We start from the raw sequence: 19,388 nt of genomic DNA, 5'->3' as shown, positions 1-19,388 counted from the left end.
TCACAATGGCCATAGGCTCGTTGTCGAAATGCCCTTTAACGACATCAATGATGTCCTGAGGATGCTCTCGCCATGTTGCTAAGAAGTACTGGTGCTGTAGCTCGCGTTTGACCCTTGCTCAGTGGCTTGTGGCCATCCTAGATGCAGACTGGGATCTAGTGGTCGCGCAATCCTTCGCCATTCCCAAGGCGTAGCTTTCACCATACAGAAGCCTGTATCCAGTAATGCAGCTATCTTTCATAGTGGCCAGTCCCTTCATTTCTGAAGGCAGTCTTCCTGAATAGTAGCGTGCGTTTCGTCAAGTCATAATGGCCAAGGGCTTCGTGGCGAGCACCTTCGACGACATCAATGATGGGCTGGAAATGCTCTCATCTCCTTTGAGAGTTGGCTAGCACACGCTATACTGAAGTTCATTCTTCAACCTTGTTCAGTGGCTTGCTGCGATCCCGGATGCTCAGACCTTGTGACCGTAGGTGTCCAGCATCCCTCCATCGTAGAGAGCTAGATGTTAAGCCACTCGTGCTTATTGGACGTTGGAGATCTCTGCAGTGACTGAAACCAGATTGCATGATGTGATCACCGTCTTAGTGCTAGTATTGTGGTGCTCCGTCACTTTCAGTGGTTGTTCTAGGCCTGTTCACCTGTTCAAGGGGGGCTGAATACATCTAATTCAGCTCGCGACGACCGCTGGCTCGTTCTGAAGATGCGTAAAGGTGTGAAAGAAAGTTCATCTCCCGTTCTCATTATCGTATTCTCTTACTATCATGTATATTTATTGTTACTGTCTTGATTGGGCGGCCACGAGGCCCACTAGAACCTCTACATCGAGATCACGGACTAAAGTAGGGAGGCAATTTCGTTGGCCACTCGACGCAATTTACTTCTCGTGTACCATCTTACTAATAGCATACCAAATGCTAGAGATGCTAAGGGAATTGCTCTCGCACCATAGCAACTGCGCTGATAAACTTGGTGCTCGATACAAAAGCACACCTATCCGGAGGAGCCATGCTTTTGGTGAGGTCCCCGAAACGTGAGCTCGCCACCCCGTATTGCCAAGCTAGTCCATCTTCCATCCTAAACAATGGCCCTCCTGATGCTCCGCTCTGGCAATCCGCATCCGTGATCAGCCGATCGCCGGGAATATCGCAGGAGTGATAACATTTCTCCACGGTTATTCCATCCTGCCGCATTGGCTTTGCTTTATGATACCAAGAGTTGGTAGGATATCCCACGTGTGACTATCTAGCGTCAGTGTTCATTCCTTTGTTCTATTCTCTTGTACTTACAAAAGCTTGCTTGTTCATCAGTGTCTTTGTATCAAATTCTTTTACCCCGAGGTACCCGTGCGTCTCACCCATTCGATCCGCGAGAATCAAGATGGCCCAATCGTTACCGAGTGCGCAATCAAAGTTCTCTTGTCCATTTTTGGGAATTTTGTGACATTCTAGGCCGTCTAGAGCGATAATGTCCGTCACGTACGATATTCCTCCGCTCCGACCGTCGAAAAAGTTGGATTCGAATGTAACACTGTCGGCTAGTTTATCTCCGAAGCAATGCCTCGCTATCAAGACGTGTCGTGGACCAACCAATGAGCCACTGCAAGTTCTTCCCTTGGCGTTCGCAAATGACTTTGCGCCCAGGAGAATCCTCCCGAGGGAATAGGCGGGGTATTGTGTGTTATTCCATTCGTACCTGTCGTCTTTTACAAAGTCTGGTATTTTGCCGACCACCTTAACAATGTCTGGAATGTCGCGCCGCGGAAGTAGTCGATGTGGAGGAACGGGTTTCCCGGCGAAGTTGTCGAGCTGGTGCCTTGGGACGAGGTGGATTCTTGGGATAGGGCCAGTTTGTGGGACAACACGTCGGTGAACTTTTACAGTTGACTTGTTTGCGGTGGTTGCTGGAGTTGTTGTGGGCTGAGGGGGCGGAGGAGGTGGGGGAACGGGTGGAGGAACGGGAGGAGGTGGTGGTGATGGAGGGTGATGGCGAGCCTGAAGTGTGTTGTCGCCTAGGACAGGTGAAGCGAATATCTGGTTGCTGAGGGCCAAGATGGCGATGTTGGTCAAGTTGAGGATCAACATCCTGTAGCGAATGTGTTCGGAAAGAGAGGGTCTTTCAGGGGCGGGGTTTGATCAGCGAGTACACGTATATTTATTCCCCTCGCAATTCAGTTGCGGCGTTTTCGAAGTTGCATTGCAAGCATAGTTCACTTTGAAGTTGTGAACCTTGTGACTATTATGGCCGTCATACAAATGACTCCTACAACCAAACACTCGTCATATCTGCGGCCGATAGGACCATTAAGTTTGACGAAGTAAACTATATCGTTATCTTGGAAACTTAGATCTAGGGCACAGCCTGGCAGCCTTACGTGTGCAGGCAGTGTGCCATCTTCCATTCCACTAACACGTTTGGCACATTCCCAATCAAACCGAGAACCCTTTTTGACTTATTACATCTATCCAGTACCCAAATCTCCCCTCCAGCTGCTTTATGTTCCTCAACGGCTTCCACAATCCTGCAACTCAGAGACGCGGAGCCAACACAAGCTTCCAGCCACAGTTATGAACCACAAATGGCAAAATCTGCCGCAAGCCCGTTCTTCTCTATGAGGAAGAAGCAGAACCTAGAATCCCTCTTTATCGGTTATATGGCATGAACCATGAATCTGCTTCATACGCCAGATTGGTGACCCAGAACAGCACTTGATCGTGTTCCGAATATGCGCTTTCTGGTGAGCTCTGTATCATTTCCGCTTTATTCATTGCGGGCCAGTTTACATTCTAGGAAACCTTTGGCTATTGAATGACGTGTAATTGACCTCGAAACGGTCGCTCCGATCACACGAAGAGCTTGCATCGTACCATTTATATAGAGTTTGCCAGCCATGCCCTAACATGCGAAACTCTACTGATCTACATAACCCTCACGTTTACGAAGCCCTCGGAGCAATGCGATTTCTAATAAGTTTCTAATAAGTTTTAAGCATCAAGGTTATCTTAGTTCGCTTCACTTTCATGGACGAGTTGGAAATCGTTTCAGGATGACATCCTACTCACAAATCTCAAATCTTTTTGGTATGCCACTTGTCAACCTTCATGTTCACAAACAGTAGCTAGATTAATTGAATCAACTACTTAGAGCCCTTTCAGCTCGTCAGAATAGCAACAGAACTTTGTTTCGCATATTTCTTCCTCGCACCGTACTTTTGTTCCTGTCTCTATCACTCTTTCATGATAACCTCAGCATCCTGGAGATGTTTTACGAGATCAGCAGGTCCAGTGCTTGCGTTCGCTTGAACGTTACAGACCGGCCATGGTGAAGTCGTGGTACCTGCTCTATGATACGTAAACGTGACACCATTGGGATAAATGGCCTCTACAGCTCTCTCGAAAGCAGTCTCGTCCCCAATAAGTCGAATGGGGATATCGTGCATTTGAGTTCCGTAAGTAGCCATTGTTCTATAGTGTTTCTTAAAGGCCAAGTCGTATAAGTTGCTATTATGTAAATGAGCTATGATGTTGGTTTATATTTTAGTTTTCTAATGTGTTCATTCAATTTATAGGCGACCATGGTAGTTTCACTGCAATTGCAATGTACAGAGCACAATCATTCTCAGTTCTTGAGAGCAAATCAGTTGCTGGATCGGGTATTCACAGCATCGACTTTTGTGATTCTTTAGACAAACAAATCATTTTTCGTCATCACTTAAGAAGCCTGCAACTGTGGAGTGAAAAGATTCAATTTTACCTCATTGTCTCACTGTATCTGAGATAGCAAACATCTCAGCTGCTACATCTCCCCCCTCCAGCAACGGAACCCATATGTCGGACATATTCCTCTCACTTCTCACCCTCTTCCTTAAGAACACCCTCATCCTGGAGAGTCTTCACCAGATTCGCGGGTCCTGTACTCGCTTGAGGTGCCGTAACCTCATAATGGGCCTCTTCCCCATGTGAGCTCTTGATAGGGTGCGTCACTCCTTCACCATAGTGATCCCTCAATGCGGCTTTGAAGGTGTTCACGTCCTTGACAAGACGGACGGGGACATATGTGATTTGGCTTCCCCAAGTCTGGGGTTCTTGGTTTTCAGGCATTGTTGCAGGTAATGAATGTGAAAATGAAGTTTGTGGTGAGTTGGATGTGTTGTTGTTGATGTTGTCCGTTGGTCTGGCTATTGACTGCTGGCGAATCGCCTCTTTCTATAGTCAATCTTCACCTCTTCGTGATTTCACCGTCATTGCAGCAGACACTTGTCACAGTCATCAGATAGCGTGACTATCAGCCCTCTGTCAATGAACAACCTTCAACCTGGAGTCCTTTCACACGTCTATCGGACACATCATCACTCTCAACAGCTTGGTGGTTGCGGTCTATTCACCTCTCGAGTGAATCGTTTCCTAGTACCCTCTCAGCCAATCTGATTCACAAGATTCATTTGCTCGCTGCCCGAGTTGCTTGGGCAGAAAATTTACTGGATCACGCAAGACGTAAATGCATTGCTGAATACCCATGTCAGGCATACCTACGCGATAAACAACTTCGGTGAAGAAGTGTTCACAGTTCTATCACCAGAATGATCTTCTCAAATTAAAATCATGGCTTTTCTTTTCCTTATAACCAAGCTGAAACTTTCCCTTCTGTTCAGATGCAGCTATTTGGTTTATGAACACGGTCTTCCTCTTTCCTGGTCATCCATCATGACACTCCCCTCCCGGTATTTCCATCCTTGTTCACCCTTTCTCAATCCTTCATGACGAGCTCAAGTTCCTGCAGTTCTTGGAGTAGATTGAAATCCGGTGAACCCTTTATCACGAGTCCCTCAATCTTATAATGCGCCATAGCCTCCGTCGTTGTTGTCATGCATACTCCACCAGGAAAGAAATCGGGCAACTTCTTGTCTATGGCCTCTAGGTTTTCTTCTCTAACGAGCCTATAAGGGATGTAAATTGTGCGTGCACTGTATTCAGTTTTGTCTCCGATATTTGAGTCTCTGGACATTGTGGCTGCGGAGGATATAATTCTCAATTATTCGCGGTGTTGTTCTTACTGGGTATGTGATCAATTTGCTTCCTTCTTGGTCAGCCGTTCTACCCACTGGTCGCCTCTATCTATACTCAATGCGCTCTGCCTGTTCGTTGTCACTCACATTGCATCAGGCACACTGTCACTATGAACAAGGCGTGAACGTCAGGCTATCAGCCTCCTTTTTGAGAGTGAGTTGTCTTCCAGTTCACAAGCCGGCAAATTTCTTTACACAGCCCTAAAATTCCATTCAAGATGCGAAGATGTGCTCTATACACAGTCATTCAACCGTGGCCACTTATCCAGTCTCATACCTTATCAGGAAGTATAAGATTAGTAAACTAAATATGGTGCGCTTCATGCCTTCTCCGTTACTCGCATCTCTTCAGCTCATGCTTCCTGCGGTCAGCTTATCTTTCAAAACATTAAATCTAAAGATAACAAGACTTGTCTTACCATGGCCTACGAGCTTCGCGGCTGCCTCTCCCGTCCTTCCCTCCGCGCTCAACCCCATGGGACATGTTCAAAGGCTCTAAGGAATTCTGTAGATCTGCATTGTCGGGACTGTCTCAGAGCCTAATATTCTTCTCGTGCGCTACATGATCCTCAGTTTCCGACTCAAATGTGACATTAATTGCCAGGCAAAAAGAGGTAAAGTACTAGATATTAGATAGTGAGACTTACTACCAAGCAAAAAGCCAAATAAAGAGAACAAGTTACTTATCAACGATAGTCTTCCTTCTCATCCCTTCCTTACCCATCACACTACGACCAGCCTCAACAGCCTCCTCCAACTCGGCCAAGCACGCCGCCTTGTCGTAGCAGTTCGTAATATTAATACGATACGTCAGACGGGCAGACATGTTTCTCTGTCACTGACTCCTCCTGAACTCCATCACCATGCGACCAATAGTAGCAGGGCTTACAACCCTCTCAGGGTGGTTCTTGATATACCAAAACAGCTTCTCATGGAGTAGATATATGCCAGCAATCATCTTGAGAATAACGGTGAATGTTTGGGTAGCTGTCAAAGGCCCAAAGAAATTCAGAGCCACCAGGAACTTGGAGGTCAGAATGTCTCCTGCTGAAGCATCAAAGCATCCTTGAAGGAAGAGGTTGCGGACCTTGGAGTCATGTAGGAGAGGCGTGCAGCTTGGAATGCCCCAGATGGTGTTGATAATTTTCAGGATCTTGATAAAGGCGCTGTAGAGGGCTGTGGCGCCTACAAAGGGGATGAAGGGGATTGAAGAAGTACCGACTGCTTTCCAAAAGACGTCCATGCCCAAATTGATTGACTCTGAAGAGCGTTAGCAACAGGCTATATGGGAAAGGATGGGTGTATTTTACCTTTCAGCTTCATGTCTGCCGAGTGGCACTGTGCTGCTGTCCACAGAAGTTTGAGGCCGTCTGCTAGCAGCATTCCTCTTGTGTCCTTTACCAAGGAATCAACACCTGACGTCTCCATTGGCTCACCTACAAACCGTCAGCTATGGTACATTTATAAAGTTTACGATATTCTCCTACCGTCTTCCGGCTGTGGCATGCTGAGCTGGATAATAGCCACGCGCAAGCGCCTTCCAAACTCCCTCTCAAACTGTCCGCGATAGTTGGAGTCGTAGTCTGCAATGGCAAAATTCATTGCATCCTTTTCAAGCTGATCCATATCAACTGCCTTTGTACGATTACGCTGACGTCTACGTAGCTGGCAGAAGTGGTCATCGACCAAGGTATCGAACTGCGTAAAGACGACGACAACAGGTATGTCACCGACGTCGGCGTTGAGGAAGAATTCTTTTTCGGCACTCTCAGTCGGTCGATTCGAGCGACAGCTAATACAGCACCTGGAGACATAACAACCAGCCAATGCGACCTTGGGGGGTTAAGAGCTGACTCGCCAGATGCTGTGATAAGGTTGAGGGGTCAAAAGAGGCTTCACCTCGAGGCCATGAAGGTAAAGAACACTAAAAGAAATGCATATAGACAAAATATTTATTGCCCTTACTATTACTGTTACCTTACTATTACTGTTACCTTACTATTACTGTTACCTTACTATTACTGTTACCTTACTATTACTGTTACCTTATTATTACTGTTACCTTACTATTACTGTTACCTTACTATTACTGTTACCTTACTATTACTGTTACCTTACTATTACTGTTACTTAAGATCTTGCTTTTAGCTGAAAAGCTAGATATCTTAATAACTGACTCTAAAGGTGTATAAATAAGTGCTGTGTGCTGCCCTTCCATAAAGACAATCCAGCGTAAAGCACACAAAATACACATAAAGTAAGATGCCCATTAGAAGCAAATCTGTCAACTCAAGATAAGGCTCTCAAGATGACTCCCACCATGCCCATATGGCTAATCTTGTGGCTTTCTCAGTGCTGTCTTCAGCTCTTGTCGTGACCTTCAGGGAACCTCACCATCACCGTCCCCGAGCTTCGAAACGGACGGGCTCAGAATATCCACCGCAAATTGGTGTCATGCTTTCTCGGCCTTTCAGGTTTCTTCACATCTCGATTCACATCGTATTGCAGGTTTGTCGTGACAACGGAGGTCTTGGTTTGACCATCGACATAACTTACTCACAACATCACTTCCTCACTTGTCATTGATGGTTGCTTAACTTGTGCGATTCTTATGTGAATAACTACAGGTAGCTCATTACCGTCGGCATCCAAAAATGACATTCAATGTATGTCTCTCTTCCCCCCACGCGATACTGGACCATCCATCTCAGCTCTCATCGTCTTCGACCGAATCGTCCCTGGAGAATAGCACCGACATCTTGGAGCTTTCTCTACAGGTCGGTTGGATCTGTGGTCTTCGCAAGCGCAATAACTCGGCAGGTACTGGGGCTGTACTTGTAGTTGACCTTGAACCCAAGAGGATAAATGACTCTCAGTGCGTCTTCAAACTTTCCCTTGTCGTTGATGAGCTCAAGTTTGATGTCATGCTCGCAGGACCACTCAGCGGCGCCCTGATTAGTCTTGGTGCAAGATCCGGAAGGCATGATTTCTTTAGTGTTGAATATGTAGAGGTTTGGTTGTGTTGAGGTTTTTGGCATGGGAAATGTTGGGGGTTGTCGGTCTATTTATACTTGATCTTGGAGTCTTTTTGTTTTATTATCTTTGCGCTGAATCGATCATTACCTTGCCTGAGGGCGTGATCGCCAGTATATCAGTTTTTTATCGTGACTGTATGTAATTCATCTATCCGTGACGAGCCACATCAAGTGAAAGCAGATGGATGCCTTTTAGAGCCAATCTTGATTGCATGTCTACGGAACCACTAAAAGCTGTTCACAGATGTCATTTCGGCCATGAGGGACGTCAACATGGCCCCTTTCTTCAGGCACTTCCATGAATTGATATCGTGAATGGACGCCAAGTTCTTCAGATATTTGCAGCCACTACGTCGGAGCTTCTCACTTTTCATCTGATGGCTAGCATTGCCAATCAGTCATGAGTTATCATGCGCATTCAGCGACAGCTGCGTCTCGTGAATCTCGAAGCTCTCGTATCAGCACAGACATCGATGCTCTTGTCATCAATCCCTTCGGCAAGTGAACCGCACTCTCATCAACGTTGACTGCCTACATCTCAAGGACCGCCTATAAAAGGCCCCAAGAACCCCAATTATCATCCCCATACCCTCCATCCAAGCCAACAAGTCCACTAAATACAATAACCAACATCACGCCCCAATGCCTATCATCAAACGATGGGCCAGCACAAATGCTGTCGGCACTGAGAAGCTCGTCTTCAGACACGAGTTCCCGGTCAAGCGGTTCTGCAGAATGGAAAAGCTCCGAGATGCGCTCGGAGATATCTTTGGCTCGGATGAATGGGTTGTCGAGTACGATGGAGATAATCTCGTCATCAAGGTGGGAAGCAGGGTTGATCTCAAGAAGGAGTTGAAGGCGCGTGGTATTATCTACAAGTCTATGTGTACAGCTCGGGCTGTGTGGTTTTTCCGGTATTTCGAGTATGCCCGTTACTGCTGAGTTCAAGGTACTGACTCTGGTTTTTGAGCGCAAGCGTGGCCGTGAAGTGCTCATGGTTTGTGGATATCTCATCATGACAGTTTGTGATAAGGAGCCAATAAGCCAATGAACTGAATTGCGACTTTGCATGCTAAGCTCCAGCCGCCACAATTGGTTTCTCTTCTTAAATATTGGTATTATTGACTTTAATTGACGTTATTATGGATCCTGTTCCTTTAGCATTGTTTGCCAGTTTAAAGCTCGATTGTAAGACGTACTGAGACTGTAGGGTAGTATGGTCTGGAGTTGGAATATTAAATGAAATAGCAAAAGAGAGTCTTATTTCAGCTGGTTATATTTAAATGAGGAAGTAAAGAGTGTGCTTGAATCTAATTCTTTGGGATATTTTAATGAAGGCGAAATAGATAGAGCAGAAAGTAGAGTAATTTACTGTTTCCCTGTTGTGCTCATGGTTATAATTCAATATTTGAACAGGGAATAGCACATCAAATTAAAGTCCTCGTTGACGCAATTGGTTAGCGTGTCAGACTTTTACACATATATAAGTGAGTGAGATCTGAAAGTTGAGGGTTCGAGTCCCTCACGAGGAGTTTCTTTTTTCGCCAATTTCAAATCTTCATATTGATCTCTGAGTCAAAAGGAATCGATTGCACTTAGTTTTATCTTTTTATCTCTTTATTTGCGCTCGTGGTGGTCGTTTGAAGTTGGGCTCTGGGCGCGCCACTGGTATGAGTGTGGCGCTCTCTGTGGCACAAGCTCACCATTTTCACAAGAGCCATCAAACGGTCGCTGCTCTGCACCTGCTGCGCTCGAATCCAAGCCCATTCTGTTGATGACACTGATTGTTGACCCGCATCACCGTCTTTCTACCCTCGTCACTTGCCTCAACATCTGAACACTCAAGATTTCGCGTTCGACGCCTCGATCCCAGACTGAATCGATTTCGCGCTCAAGAGTCTCTGGCCGCGCCTGGTCCCCGTGATCGTTCATTTCCCCGCTGTCGCTTTCGAGTCGGACGTCCTCGCATGGTCTTCCTTCATTGTTTCACATCATCCGCTCCATGCGACACTCCGAGATGCCGTCCCCGCTGCAAGGTCCGATCCCGCGACCGCGATGCGTGAGCCAGGAGCGCTGTGTGGTCCCAGTACCGTTGACCCCAAAGAGCTGGAAGTCGACGAGAACATATTCCTGATTCCTACATCCTCTCCGCAGCCGACGACTCGCCGCCTGAACCATGACTGGCCCGCAATCACTGGCGTTGCTTTCCTACGACAGCATAAAATAGATCCAGTTGCTCCTGATAACGACTAAGCTTCGAGAACGAAGAGATACTTATTGTTTCAAGACATGCGTGCACCAAACAAACGTCGGACGGAACAGCAAACGACTCTTGTCCATCTCCCGCGTCCGCCGACAGCCTTGATCCTCCTCCCTTTCTCTGCGGCTCATTCTCTGCCATCGTCCACGACCGCGCATACGTTCTCGAACAGCGGACTCGGCAAGAACCCAGCCTAACGATACGATCGATTCCAACATCCGTTCTTCCATTCGACTCGATACGCTCCATCTTCATCCTCTTGCAAAGATGTCTAGATCGGGTAGTGTCGCGTTAAACGAACTGTGATCACCAGCAGAATTGCTTTCTTTCAGCTAGAACTGATGGAAGATGGCTAGCCTAAGCTCTTGTCCAGGCCAGTTCTCTTCAATGGACTCATCGTCGCGGCTTTCCTCAGCTTGTGGTTGAGTTTCAGGATGTAGACTACGTGCTGCCAGATGTCGGTGCAGCTGCGACTACAATAGGTGGACGAACCCTTGTAGCTCTGCTGGGAGACGCGAACAGCGACAGATCACTACGAAGCTGTCTCCCTACCTCTACACGTAGTAAAGTCGCGGGAGCCTCTAAGATGACGTACAACAACCGGACTCTAAGCGTAAGTATTGTAGAGTTGGGTTGTATGAAGCCATCACAGTTGCAAGGTGTTTGACGCCCAAGAAAGAACATTGGCATTAATCGTGCTTGGAGACAACATGTGAAGTAGTCTCGATGATCCCACTGCACCTTCGTTTTAAGCGTAGGTCGCAGTATGTTTGTGTCGAGCCATTGCGCTCTGTAGCGTGGTCTACAATATTTTTTACACCATCCGATTACCGCAATATCGATGACCGACTACAATTGCAGACAAGGTAAAAGACTTGGAATTACCTGTAGACTGTAAATTCTTAGTTCACCCATCTTGTGTTGTCAACTTCGGTAACATCTCGTAGTAGATGTGTTGTAATTTACAGCAATTCCTGTCAAATATGGTTGCGCAAGGATTAAAATTAAAGATCCCGGGTAGGAATGCGCATTTGCCGGTTATACTCAATCCATTAATCCTGAGCCATGTCATTCTGTACTAGATCGAGAGTTGTGCATTAAAAACATCAGCGACTTAAGGCTGATCACTCTTTTCCGAGATTTTCTGTTATTGCGATGTACATCGCGAAGAATCCCATGTGCTCATCGCCCCAGGTTTGTCATGCAATCTCGACTCACAAACTCGAGACGCGACACCACGACAACGCAAATGATGACCACACTCGTGACGAGCAACCGTGATAATCAGGCAATAAATTCATCCTCAGGAATTATTGTTCCTGATATCGCAGGCGTTGAAGCTATCTACTCGCCTCCTCAGAGTCACGTCGTCACCATAAACGCGTCAATCAACCGCAATACCTCCGCCTCCATTTGCCTCCTCAACACGTCCTCACCTCATCATGACAAGCTCAAACCTCATGTTTCCCATCTCTCCCGGCTGCCTCTCTCTCAACAAAATACACAAAAAATCTACGCGTCCCTCCATAGCCTCAGCATCGCCCCAGCACCGCCCCGATCAGAAACCCCTCTAGCTGAAAGCTTAACACCGTCCTTCTCCATTCAGAACCTCCCGAGATGAATATCCCGGTGTCTCATCCCAATCCCCAATTGTGTCTCGCCTTCACTGACGTCATGGAAGGCCAAGCAAGAAAAATATGCAGCGAAATTAAGCTTAACCAAAGACAGGGGTTGCCCCGGCATTCAAATTACGGGTGGCCTCCTTGTTTTACGTGCAAGTTTCTGGTTTTTTGTGCTGTTTATGCGCGATGATACTGTATCGGATCGTTGGAGTGAATCGGCGCTACCAAGTCCCGTTGGGACCTTGACAAGAGGGTGAGATGTCACTGGCGGGTCTGTCATGTGTGCAAAGTCTCGAGTGCCACGTACGATACTTGCCAACGGTGTTTATTCACCGTCTAAGGTGTCTTGAACACGTTATGTCCAACGAACTGCCCGAATCGGGCATGTCATGCCATTCACTGCATGATGTATTCGATTCAAGATTTCGCGTCGCAGCCAATCCCCTCGCTCCAAACATCACCATCTTCCCTCTGCATGACCTAAGTGGACCAATACCGGGCTGTGTATAAAACTGCACATAACAGGATTAAGTAGTTCTCGCCGACTAACTAAAAGATACAAAAGCTACCACTAGAGGGACTTTTAACTCTAAAAACTGGATTTATGAAATCGCCCCCTTTTCATTTGCAATAGAGGGAGATGAAGGTTGCCGGGGAGGGAAGGAGTGAATGAGATCTAGCGTGATGGGCGCTATTAAGCTTAAAAAACGAGGCTTAGACAATGACGTTGTGGGGCGATTTATGGGGACCTTGGATTTGTGATTTGGGGTGGGGACGGCCTGGACGGTTAGTGGGCGTTTAGATCTTGGCTGGCGGTTGGAATACGACGGACTCATCTGAACAGAGTATCTCTATGAAGATGTTTATGAGTACCTAGGGTAAAGGATAAAGCCATGATGTCAAGCGGTACATTATTCTCATCAAGATACAAGTATTGCCACAGTTTGTTCACCAGGTCTTTGCACGGAACAGTCCAGATTAAACAAAAAACACCCCTGTAAATGCCAAGATTCGCAGCTCCAAGCAATACCATCTTAGCCCTCGACATCACCAATCACACAGCCCGCCCAGGATCTTGGCATGCCTCGTGGCTGTGGCTGTGTCGGAAGTGTATTTTCACCCCCTGCCTTGATCCCCAGCGCTTTCAAGTCTCAATATCTTGGCTTCTCCTCTTTCCACCATTTTCCCCCTTCCTCTCATGAACCACACATTCCATCTCACAGGCCGTCGTTCAACATGGACTCTAGCACTCCACGACGTCCGCGCGCTCCTACAATCACCGTCGACACTGCGGCTGTCGACTCAAACGAACCCGGTAATTCTCCAGTGCGATGACTTCCTCACATCATACGACCAGGTAAAACTAACATGCCAGAACCAGCACCGGCAGATTCAATCTCTCCATCTCCGCTAGACGACACAAATACTCTTGCAGTGCCGACGGCTAAATCTAGAACCGAATCATGGTCCTCGTCGCCGTCTACAAAAGTCGGCACCGATCATGAACAAATGTCTCGCGAGGTAGAAGCCCTAAGAAAAGGCGACCAAGCCGAAATCCTAAAGCCCGACCCCGGCGAGGAAGACCTGTTCCACGTGGAAAACAACCCATTCGCTTTTTCGCCCGGTCAATTGGCGAAACTCATTAACCCAAAGAACTTGGCCGCTTTTGTTGCGCTCGGTGGTCTACCCGGTCTGCAGAAGGGCTTGAGGACTGATGCAAAGGCTGGATTGAGCGTGGATGAGGGAAAGCTCTCGGGTGCAGTATCATTCGAAGAAGCGACTTCTTCAAAGGTTGAGAAGGTGACGCATAGCGATGCGCACGCTTCAGGAAAAGATGCATTCCCTGATCGGAAACGAGTATACGGCGCGAATCGCCTCCCGGAGCCAAAGTCAAAGTCATTCCTTGAACTAGCATGGATCGCTCTGCAGGATCGCGTGCTCATCCTTCTCTGTATCGCGGCTGTTGTATCACTCGCTCTAGGTCTCTACCAAACCTTTGGAGGATCCCATGAAGACGGCGGTGCAAAAGTCGAATGGGTCGAAGGTGTCGCCATTATCGTAGCCATCACCATCGTGGTCGTCGTCGGCGCAGCAAACGATTGGCAAAAAGAGCGACAGTTCCAGAAACTCAACCAGAAGAAGGAAGACCGCATCGTCAAGATCACACGCTCCGGAAAACCGCAAAACATCTCTATTCACGATGTTCTCGTTGGCGATGTCATGCTTCTCGAGCCTGGCGATGTCATCCCCGTGGATGGTGTTTTTATCGAGGGTCATAATCTTAGCTGTGATGAGAGTTCGGCGACGGGAGAGTCGGATCTTATTAAGAAGGTTCCTGCTGAGCAGGTTCTCCATGCACTGCTGCATGAGCAGGCGCCGCAGTTGAAGAAGCTTGATCCGTTTATTATCTCAGGTGCAAAGGTTCTCGATGGCGTGGGAACGTTTCTTGTTACCGCGGTGGGAGAGCAGAGCAGTCATGGAAAGACGATGATGTCGCTTCGTGATGATCCGGGACTGACGCCTCTTCAAGCAAAGCTCAATCTCCTCGCAGGTAAGTCAACGATCCCAATTACACAAGATGCATACATACTAACTGGTCAGGATACATCGCAAAGCTTGGTAGCGCAGCTGGTCTCCTTCTCTTCTTCGTCCTCCTCATCGAATTCCTCGCTAAACTGCCCAACAACCGCGAATCAGGCGAGCAAAAAGGCCAAGATTTTCTCCAGATCCTCATCACTTCCATCACCGTCATCGTCGTCGCTGTCCCAGAAGGTCTTCCCCTCGCAGTAACACTCTCCCTCGCCTTCGCAACAAAGAAGATGACGCGCGAGAACAACCTGGTGCGACATCTTCAATCGTGCGAGACTATGGGTAACGCCACGGTCATCTGCTCCGACAAGACTGGTACGCTCACCGAGAACATCATGACTGTCGTCGCTGGATCACTGGGCATTCGTGGACTCTTTTCCTTTGGCGACTCGTCGTTTGAGCAGGAATCCGCTGGTGCTGAGAAGAGAGAGACCATTGCGCTGGCTCAGTTCGCGACTAAGCTTGATACTGAGTACAAGGAACTTCTCAAGACTGCCATCACCGTCAACACCACTGCTTTCGAGTCAGATGAAGAAGGAAAGCAAGGCTTCGTCGGCACAAAGACCGAGACTGCTCTTCTCGACTGGGCCCGTCGCTATCTTGGTCTCGGCCCCCTTGCAATCGAACGCGCCAACCATCCCATCACCCGTCTCTTCCCCTTCAACTCCCAGCGTAAATGCATGGGCGCCGTTGTGCAGATCCCCGGCCCGACAAAGGATAAGCCCAAGTACAGACTCTACATCAAGGGTGCTTCCGAAATTGTTCTCGGCGAATGCACCACTATTCTCGGCGATCCTACTACATCACCTACCACCGAGGCCCTCTCCGACGATGGAAAAGAGGAACTGCGATCCATCATCTTCAACTACGCGACCAACTCTCTCCGAACTCTGGGTCTTGCCTACCGCGACTTTGAGAACTGGCCTCCTGTCCTCACCCTCCGCCCCGAAGACGACAACGCTGATATCGACCTCACTGATTTGGTGCACAACCTTACCTGGATGGGCGTCGTCGGCATTCAAGATCCCGTGCGCAAGGGTGTTCCCGAAGCTGTAACCGACTGTGGCATCGCCTCCGTGAATGTAAAGATGGTGACAGGCGACAACGTCGAGACCGCTCGCGCCATCGCTCTCAACTGCGGTATCCTCACCGAAAGTACCATCAACGAGCCCAACGCCGTGATGCAGGGCTCTGACTTCCGCAAGCTCTCTGAATCAGACCGCACAGCAGTGGTCAAGAAGCTCCGTGTGCTCGCGAGATCGAGTCCCGAGGATAAACGCATCCTCGTCAAGACGCTGCGATCGCTCGGTGAGATTGTCGCTGTTACAGGTGATGGAACGAACGATGCGCCTGCGCTCAAGGCGGCGGATGTTGGTTTCTCTATGGGTATTACTGGCACGGAAGTCGCCAAGGAAGCTTCGGATATCATCCTCATGGACGATAACTTCTCATCTATTGTTGTTGCGTTGGGCTGGGGTCGTGCTATTAACGACTCAGTCAAGAAGTTCTTGCAGTTCCAACTTACCGTTAACATTACAGCCGTCGGCGTTACTTTTATCTCAGCTGTTTCAGACGACGAGCAGAAATCTGTTCTCAACGCTGTTCAACTCCTCTGGGTCAACCTCATCATGGATACCTTTGCCGCTCTCGCTCTCGCTACCGATCCCCCCACCGGAAGTCTCCTCCACCGCGAACCCGAAGCTCGAACTGCACCCCTCATCACAATCACCATGTGGAAGATGATCATCGGCCAATCGATCTACCAGCTCATAGTGTGTTTCGTCCTCTGGTTCGGTCGCGACTCAATCCTCGGCTATGAAGAACGTGAAGTCCGCTCTCTCATCTTCAACATCTTTGTCTTTATGCAGATCTTCAAGCTCGTCAACAGTCGACGCGTCGATAACAAGCTCAACATCTTCGAGGGTCTCCACCGCAACCATTTGTTCATGCTCATGATGACCATCATGGCAGCTGGACAGATCATCATTATCTTCTTCGGCAGCGACGCCTTTGTGGTTACACGCCTGAACGGTACCCAGTGGGGAATTTCTCTCGTTCTTGGCTTCTTCTCTATTCCTATCGGTGTTCTCATTCGTTTATTCCCCGATGAGTGGTTCCATGCTTTTGTCAAGGTTCTTGCTAAGTTGTGGCCAAGCTGGATCCGCTTCTCGCGCAAGAAGAAGGATACCTCTGAGGAAGATGGCACTGAGCCGTTTCCTAAGGAGAAGCTTGAGGGGTATGATATGGATACCGCACTCCTCGGCATTCGCGATGATCTCGAGTTCTTGAAGCGTGTTCGTGGTGGCCGCATGACAGCGTTGAGCGATGCCATGGCGCGCTCACGCGAGAAGATGCTTCGACGCAAGAGATCCGAGTCTCGACCCAGAAGCAAGCTCCGTAGCCGACGCGGTTCATCAAGATCCTCAAACAGACCGCCCATCTCACCGATGATGTCGGTCGTTGGTATGCCAGGTATCGTAGCTGCTAGTGTAGCAGGATTACAGCCTGGACAGGGTGCCAGTAACGAGAATCTTGAGGCGCGACAGGCGTGAGTGCGAGCATGATATACTGGATACTTTTGTTAATTTTGGGTTATGTTATGTTGCATTATTTAGAGATTGAACGAGTGCTGCATCTGTTTTAAGTGTACGAGTTCGATCAGAGCAATCATTGATTTATAGGAACGGAAAGGAAAGTCACCACTGCAAAGCAAATCATAGATGTCTGGAGTTGGCGGTCGATATGTCATGTCATATATACAAACAAGTCTGAGCGAATGATCTATCTACTATTAATAAAAGTTTGAGCAACAAAGAGTTTATTGAGTGTATCTTGCATTGATGATAATCATCTCTTGGTGGTGAGAATTGGGGCGAGCTTGCGACGCCCGCTCACTAAAGTTTAGTGCTGTTAGCCACTGCATCTCAGTGGTTTTCGTTGCCCATTAGCACTAACCAATTTGCGGCTCAGTGCAGTTGATGACGACTGGAGGCACAGCGTTCCAAGCCGGGCAGACCTGGAGTAACCCGGCAGTTTGTTACTACGCTCAAGTTTAACAACAAATAATAGGACAAAATCTAAAGTCAACGATCGATCCGTTACCCAGAGCCCTGTTTTTCTCGGGGCGCGCTCACAGTGGCATCATCCCCTTGCTTGGTGCTAAAGCTCGAAGAAGGACACCTCGACCCCATGATTCTGGTGATATTTCTCTCTCAGGTCTTGTTCTGCTCGTTCACCTTCCAATAACTGCCACACACCAATCCGCAACTCTGTCAAACACGGCGTCGGTACAGGCGACAAATTGGCAAACTCTTCCAATATCGAGCTGAACCCCTCCTCCCAAGAAACATTGAAATCATCTAGCCCTTGTCGAAGCACGAGAGCTTTCAAGGTCGGCGGGAGGACATCCCCCAGTGTTAGATCATCGTCTATCACTGCGGTGCTTGTCGCATCAATGCTTTCGAGGGCAGAAAATCCCTTCAAAGAGCCCAAAGGCGTCGAAGAGGGCACATCGACTTCGATGTAATCGTCGCACGCTTCCCAATGAATGGTCAGGTCACGGAGAACCTTGCGGCATGGCATCAATCCTTGGCTGATGGATTGGCCATCAAAGATATGCGCCTCCCCTGACCGATACAAGTCTAGTCGAAAGAACTCTAGATTCTTCATCTGGGATAGCAATTGCTTTAAAAAGCTTTCTGCAACGGTGGTGTATCGCAAAGTGAGACTCGTGAGGGATTCCGAAGGCGACACTGTAGGCATCGCGGCGTCAAGTGGTGGCTCTGGACAGCTGAGTTTTAGCGCGACTTCTCTGAGCCGAGACGCCCGAAAGATTGGCAGCATGTCCAAGACCTCTCCCCTTCTCATCAAGTCTGTATGGCAGTCAAAATCTCCAGAGGGCCAACTAAATGCTTCCAGACGTTCGAGTTTGGTCGCTCTCGTCATCGAATGAGGGTTGCAGGCCAGGCGTAGCACATCCCCTATGGGACTGAAATTCGGTATCGGCGAGCCATATCCGTCGTCACGGTGAAACATGTCAATCACTAGTATTTCTACATTCCGTAACTGTAGAATAACAAGTGCGACAATTATTTCCACCTCCAGGCCATAAAGCCTCTTGAGCCAATCTTCTGAAGGCGATAATCCTGCTTCTTGTATCAGGCTACTTATCGCAACATCGGCGTCTCGAAGAGAATTCGAGTCTGCGTGCATGCGCGGTTTCGGGCCATATCCGATCTCTTGAACGCTGAATTCACGGATAAATGACGCCAATTCCGGTCGGTGAAGTAGGTTGAGTAATAACTGCTGGATGGGCATAGATGCATCCGGTTTGCTGTGGTCCCAGGTCCATATTATCTTGCGGTAAAGATGTTTCTCTGTGATGGCGTTGAATGCTCGCGAGACAGAAGACAGGTGGAGCAGGTCAGTCGGCGCAAGACATTGAGCAATGATGTCCCATAATTCGGGTACGGCTACAAGGCTAAACATCATGGAAGCACAAATACGTGACTAGTAGCGTATGGTAAGGAATTTGCAGTACACTGGATAGAGCTCACGTATTATTTAAACGTGGCAGCTGAGTGAGATTGGATTTTGGAGCGAGGATCATCTCATCTCGGCTTATACCTAAGGTAGGTAGGCCTCTAGCTATTATAAAAATTAACCAGTTTTAAGTAATTTTTACCTAAAGATAACAAAATAAAATAAAATAAAATAAGAAAAAATTACTATAAAATAAAAGAATCTTTATATATTTTTTTTTATATAAATTAAGCTTTTTTTTAATTAAATTAATTATATATTTTAAAAATAATAGA

The 19,388-nt window shown here is 47.9% G+C and overlaps 6 protein-coding genes, besides 1 other annotated feature; 2 read left to right on the top strand and 4 right to left on the bottom strand.

The window, feature by feature from the left end:
• Positions 1 to 926: 926 nt before the first annotated feature.
• On the bottom strand, positions 927 to 2,084 carry FFUJ_14362 (uncharacterized protein; the record flags this gene model as incomplete). XM_023578414.1 has 2 exons in its annotated part: positions 927 to 1,241; positions 1,290 to 2,084. The coding sequence occupies 2 exons, from the start codon at positions 2,082 to 2,084 to the stop codon at positions 927 to 929; spliced, it is 1,110 nt and encodes a 369-aa protein (XP_023431227.1).
• A 1,142-nt stretch (positions 2,085 to 3,226) lies between these two features.
• Positions 3,227 to 4,100, bottom strand: FFUJ_14363 (uncharacterized protein; the record flags this gene model as incomplete). XM_023578413.1 has 2 exons in its annotated part: positions 3,227 to 3,500; positions 3,850 to 4,100. The coding sequence occupies 2 exons, from the start codon at positions 4,098 to 4,100 to the stop codon at positions 3,227 to 3,229; spliced, it is 525 nt and encodes a 174-aa protein (XP_023431226.1).
• Positions 4,101 to 5,900: 1,800 nt separating this feature from the next.
• On the bottom strand, positions 5,901 to 8,049 carry FFUJ_14364 (uncharacterized protein; the record flags this gene model as incomplete). XM_023578412.1 has 4 exons in its annotated part: positions 5,901 to 6,325; positions 6,376 to 6,501; positions 6,553 to 6,819; positions 7,890 to 8,049. The coding sequence occupies 4 exons, from the start codon at positions 8,047 to 8,049 to the stop codon at positions 5,901 to 5,903; spliced, it is 978 nt and encodes a 325-aa protein (XP_023431225.1).
• A 693-nt stretch (positions 8,050 to 8,742) lies between these two features.
• FFUJ_14365 (uncharacterized protein) lies at positions 8,743 to 10,353 on the top strand (the record flags this gene model as incomplete). XM_023578411.1 has 2 exons in its annotated part: positions 8,743 to 9,000; positions 9,997 to 10,353. The coding sequence occupies 2 exons, from the start codon at positions 8,743 to 8,745 to the stop codon at positions 10,351 to 10,353; spliced, it is 615 nt and encodes a 204-aa protein (XP_023431224.1).
• Positions 9,539 to 9,632, top strand: a tRNA (tRNA-Lys).
• A 2,865-nt stretch (positions 10,354 to 13,218) lies between the features above and the next one.
• FFUJ_14920 (probable calcium P-type ATPase NCA-3) lies at positions 13,219 to 17,123 on the top strand (the record flags this gene model as incomplete). XM_023578410.1 has 3 exons in its annotated part: positions 13,219 to 13,297; positions 13,340 to 14,533; positions 14,584 to 17,123. 3 exons carry the CDS (start codon positions 13,219 to 13,221, stop codon positions 17,121 to 17,123), a joined length of 3,813 nt encoding a protein of 1,270 aa, XP_023431511.1.
• Positions 17,124 to 17,730: 607 nt separating this feature from the next.
• Positions 17,731 to 19,059, bottom strand: FFUJ_14367 (uncharacterized protein; the record flags this gene model as incomplete). Its single annotated transcript, XM_023578409.1, has 1 exon — positions 17,731 to 19,059. The coding sequence occupies one exon, from the start codon at positions 19,057 to 19,059 to the stop codon at positions 17,731 to 17,733; it is 1,329 nt and encodes a 442-aa protein (XP_023431223.1).
• Between the last annotated feature and the right edge of the window lie 329 nt (positions 19,060 to 19,388).

Source organism: Fusarium fujikuroi, chromosome FFUJ_chr05 (genome assembly GCF_900079805.1).
Source record: "Fusarium fujikuroi IMI 58289 draft genome, chromosome FFUJ_chr05".
NCBI lineage: Eukaryota > Fungi > Ascomycota > Sordariomycetes > Hypocreales > Nectriaceae > Fusarium > Fusarium fujikuroi.
The sequence above is the reverse complement of the archived record's forward strand: the minus strand, read 5'-3'. Positions and strand labels throughout refer to the sequence as shown.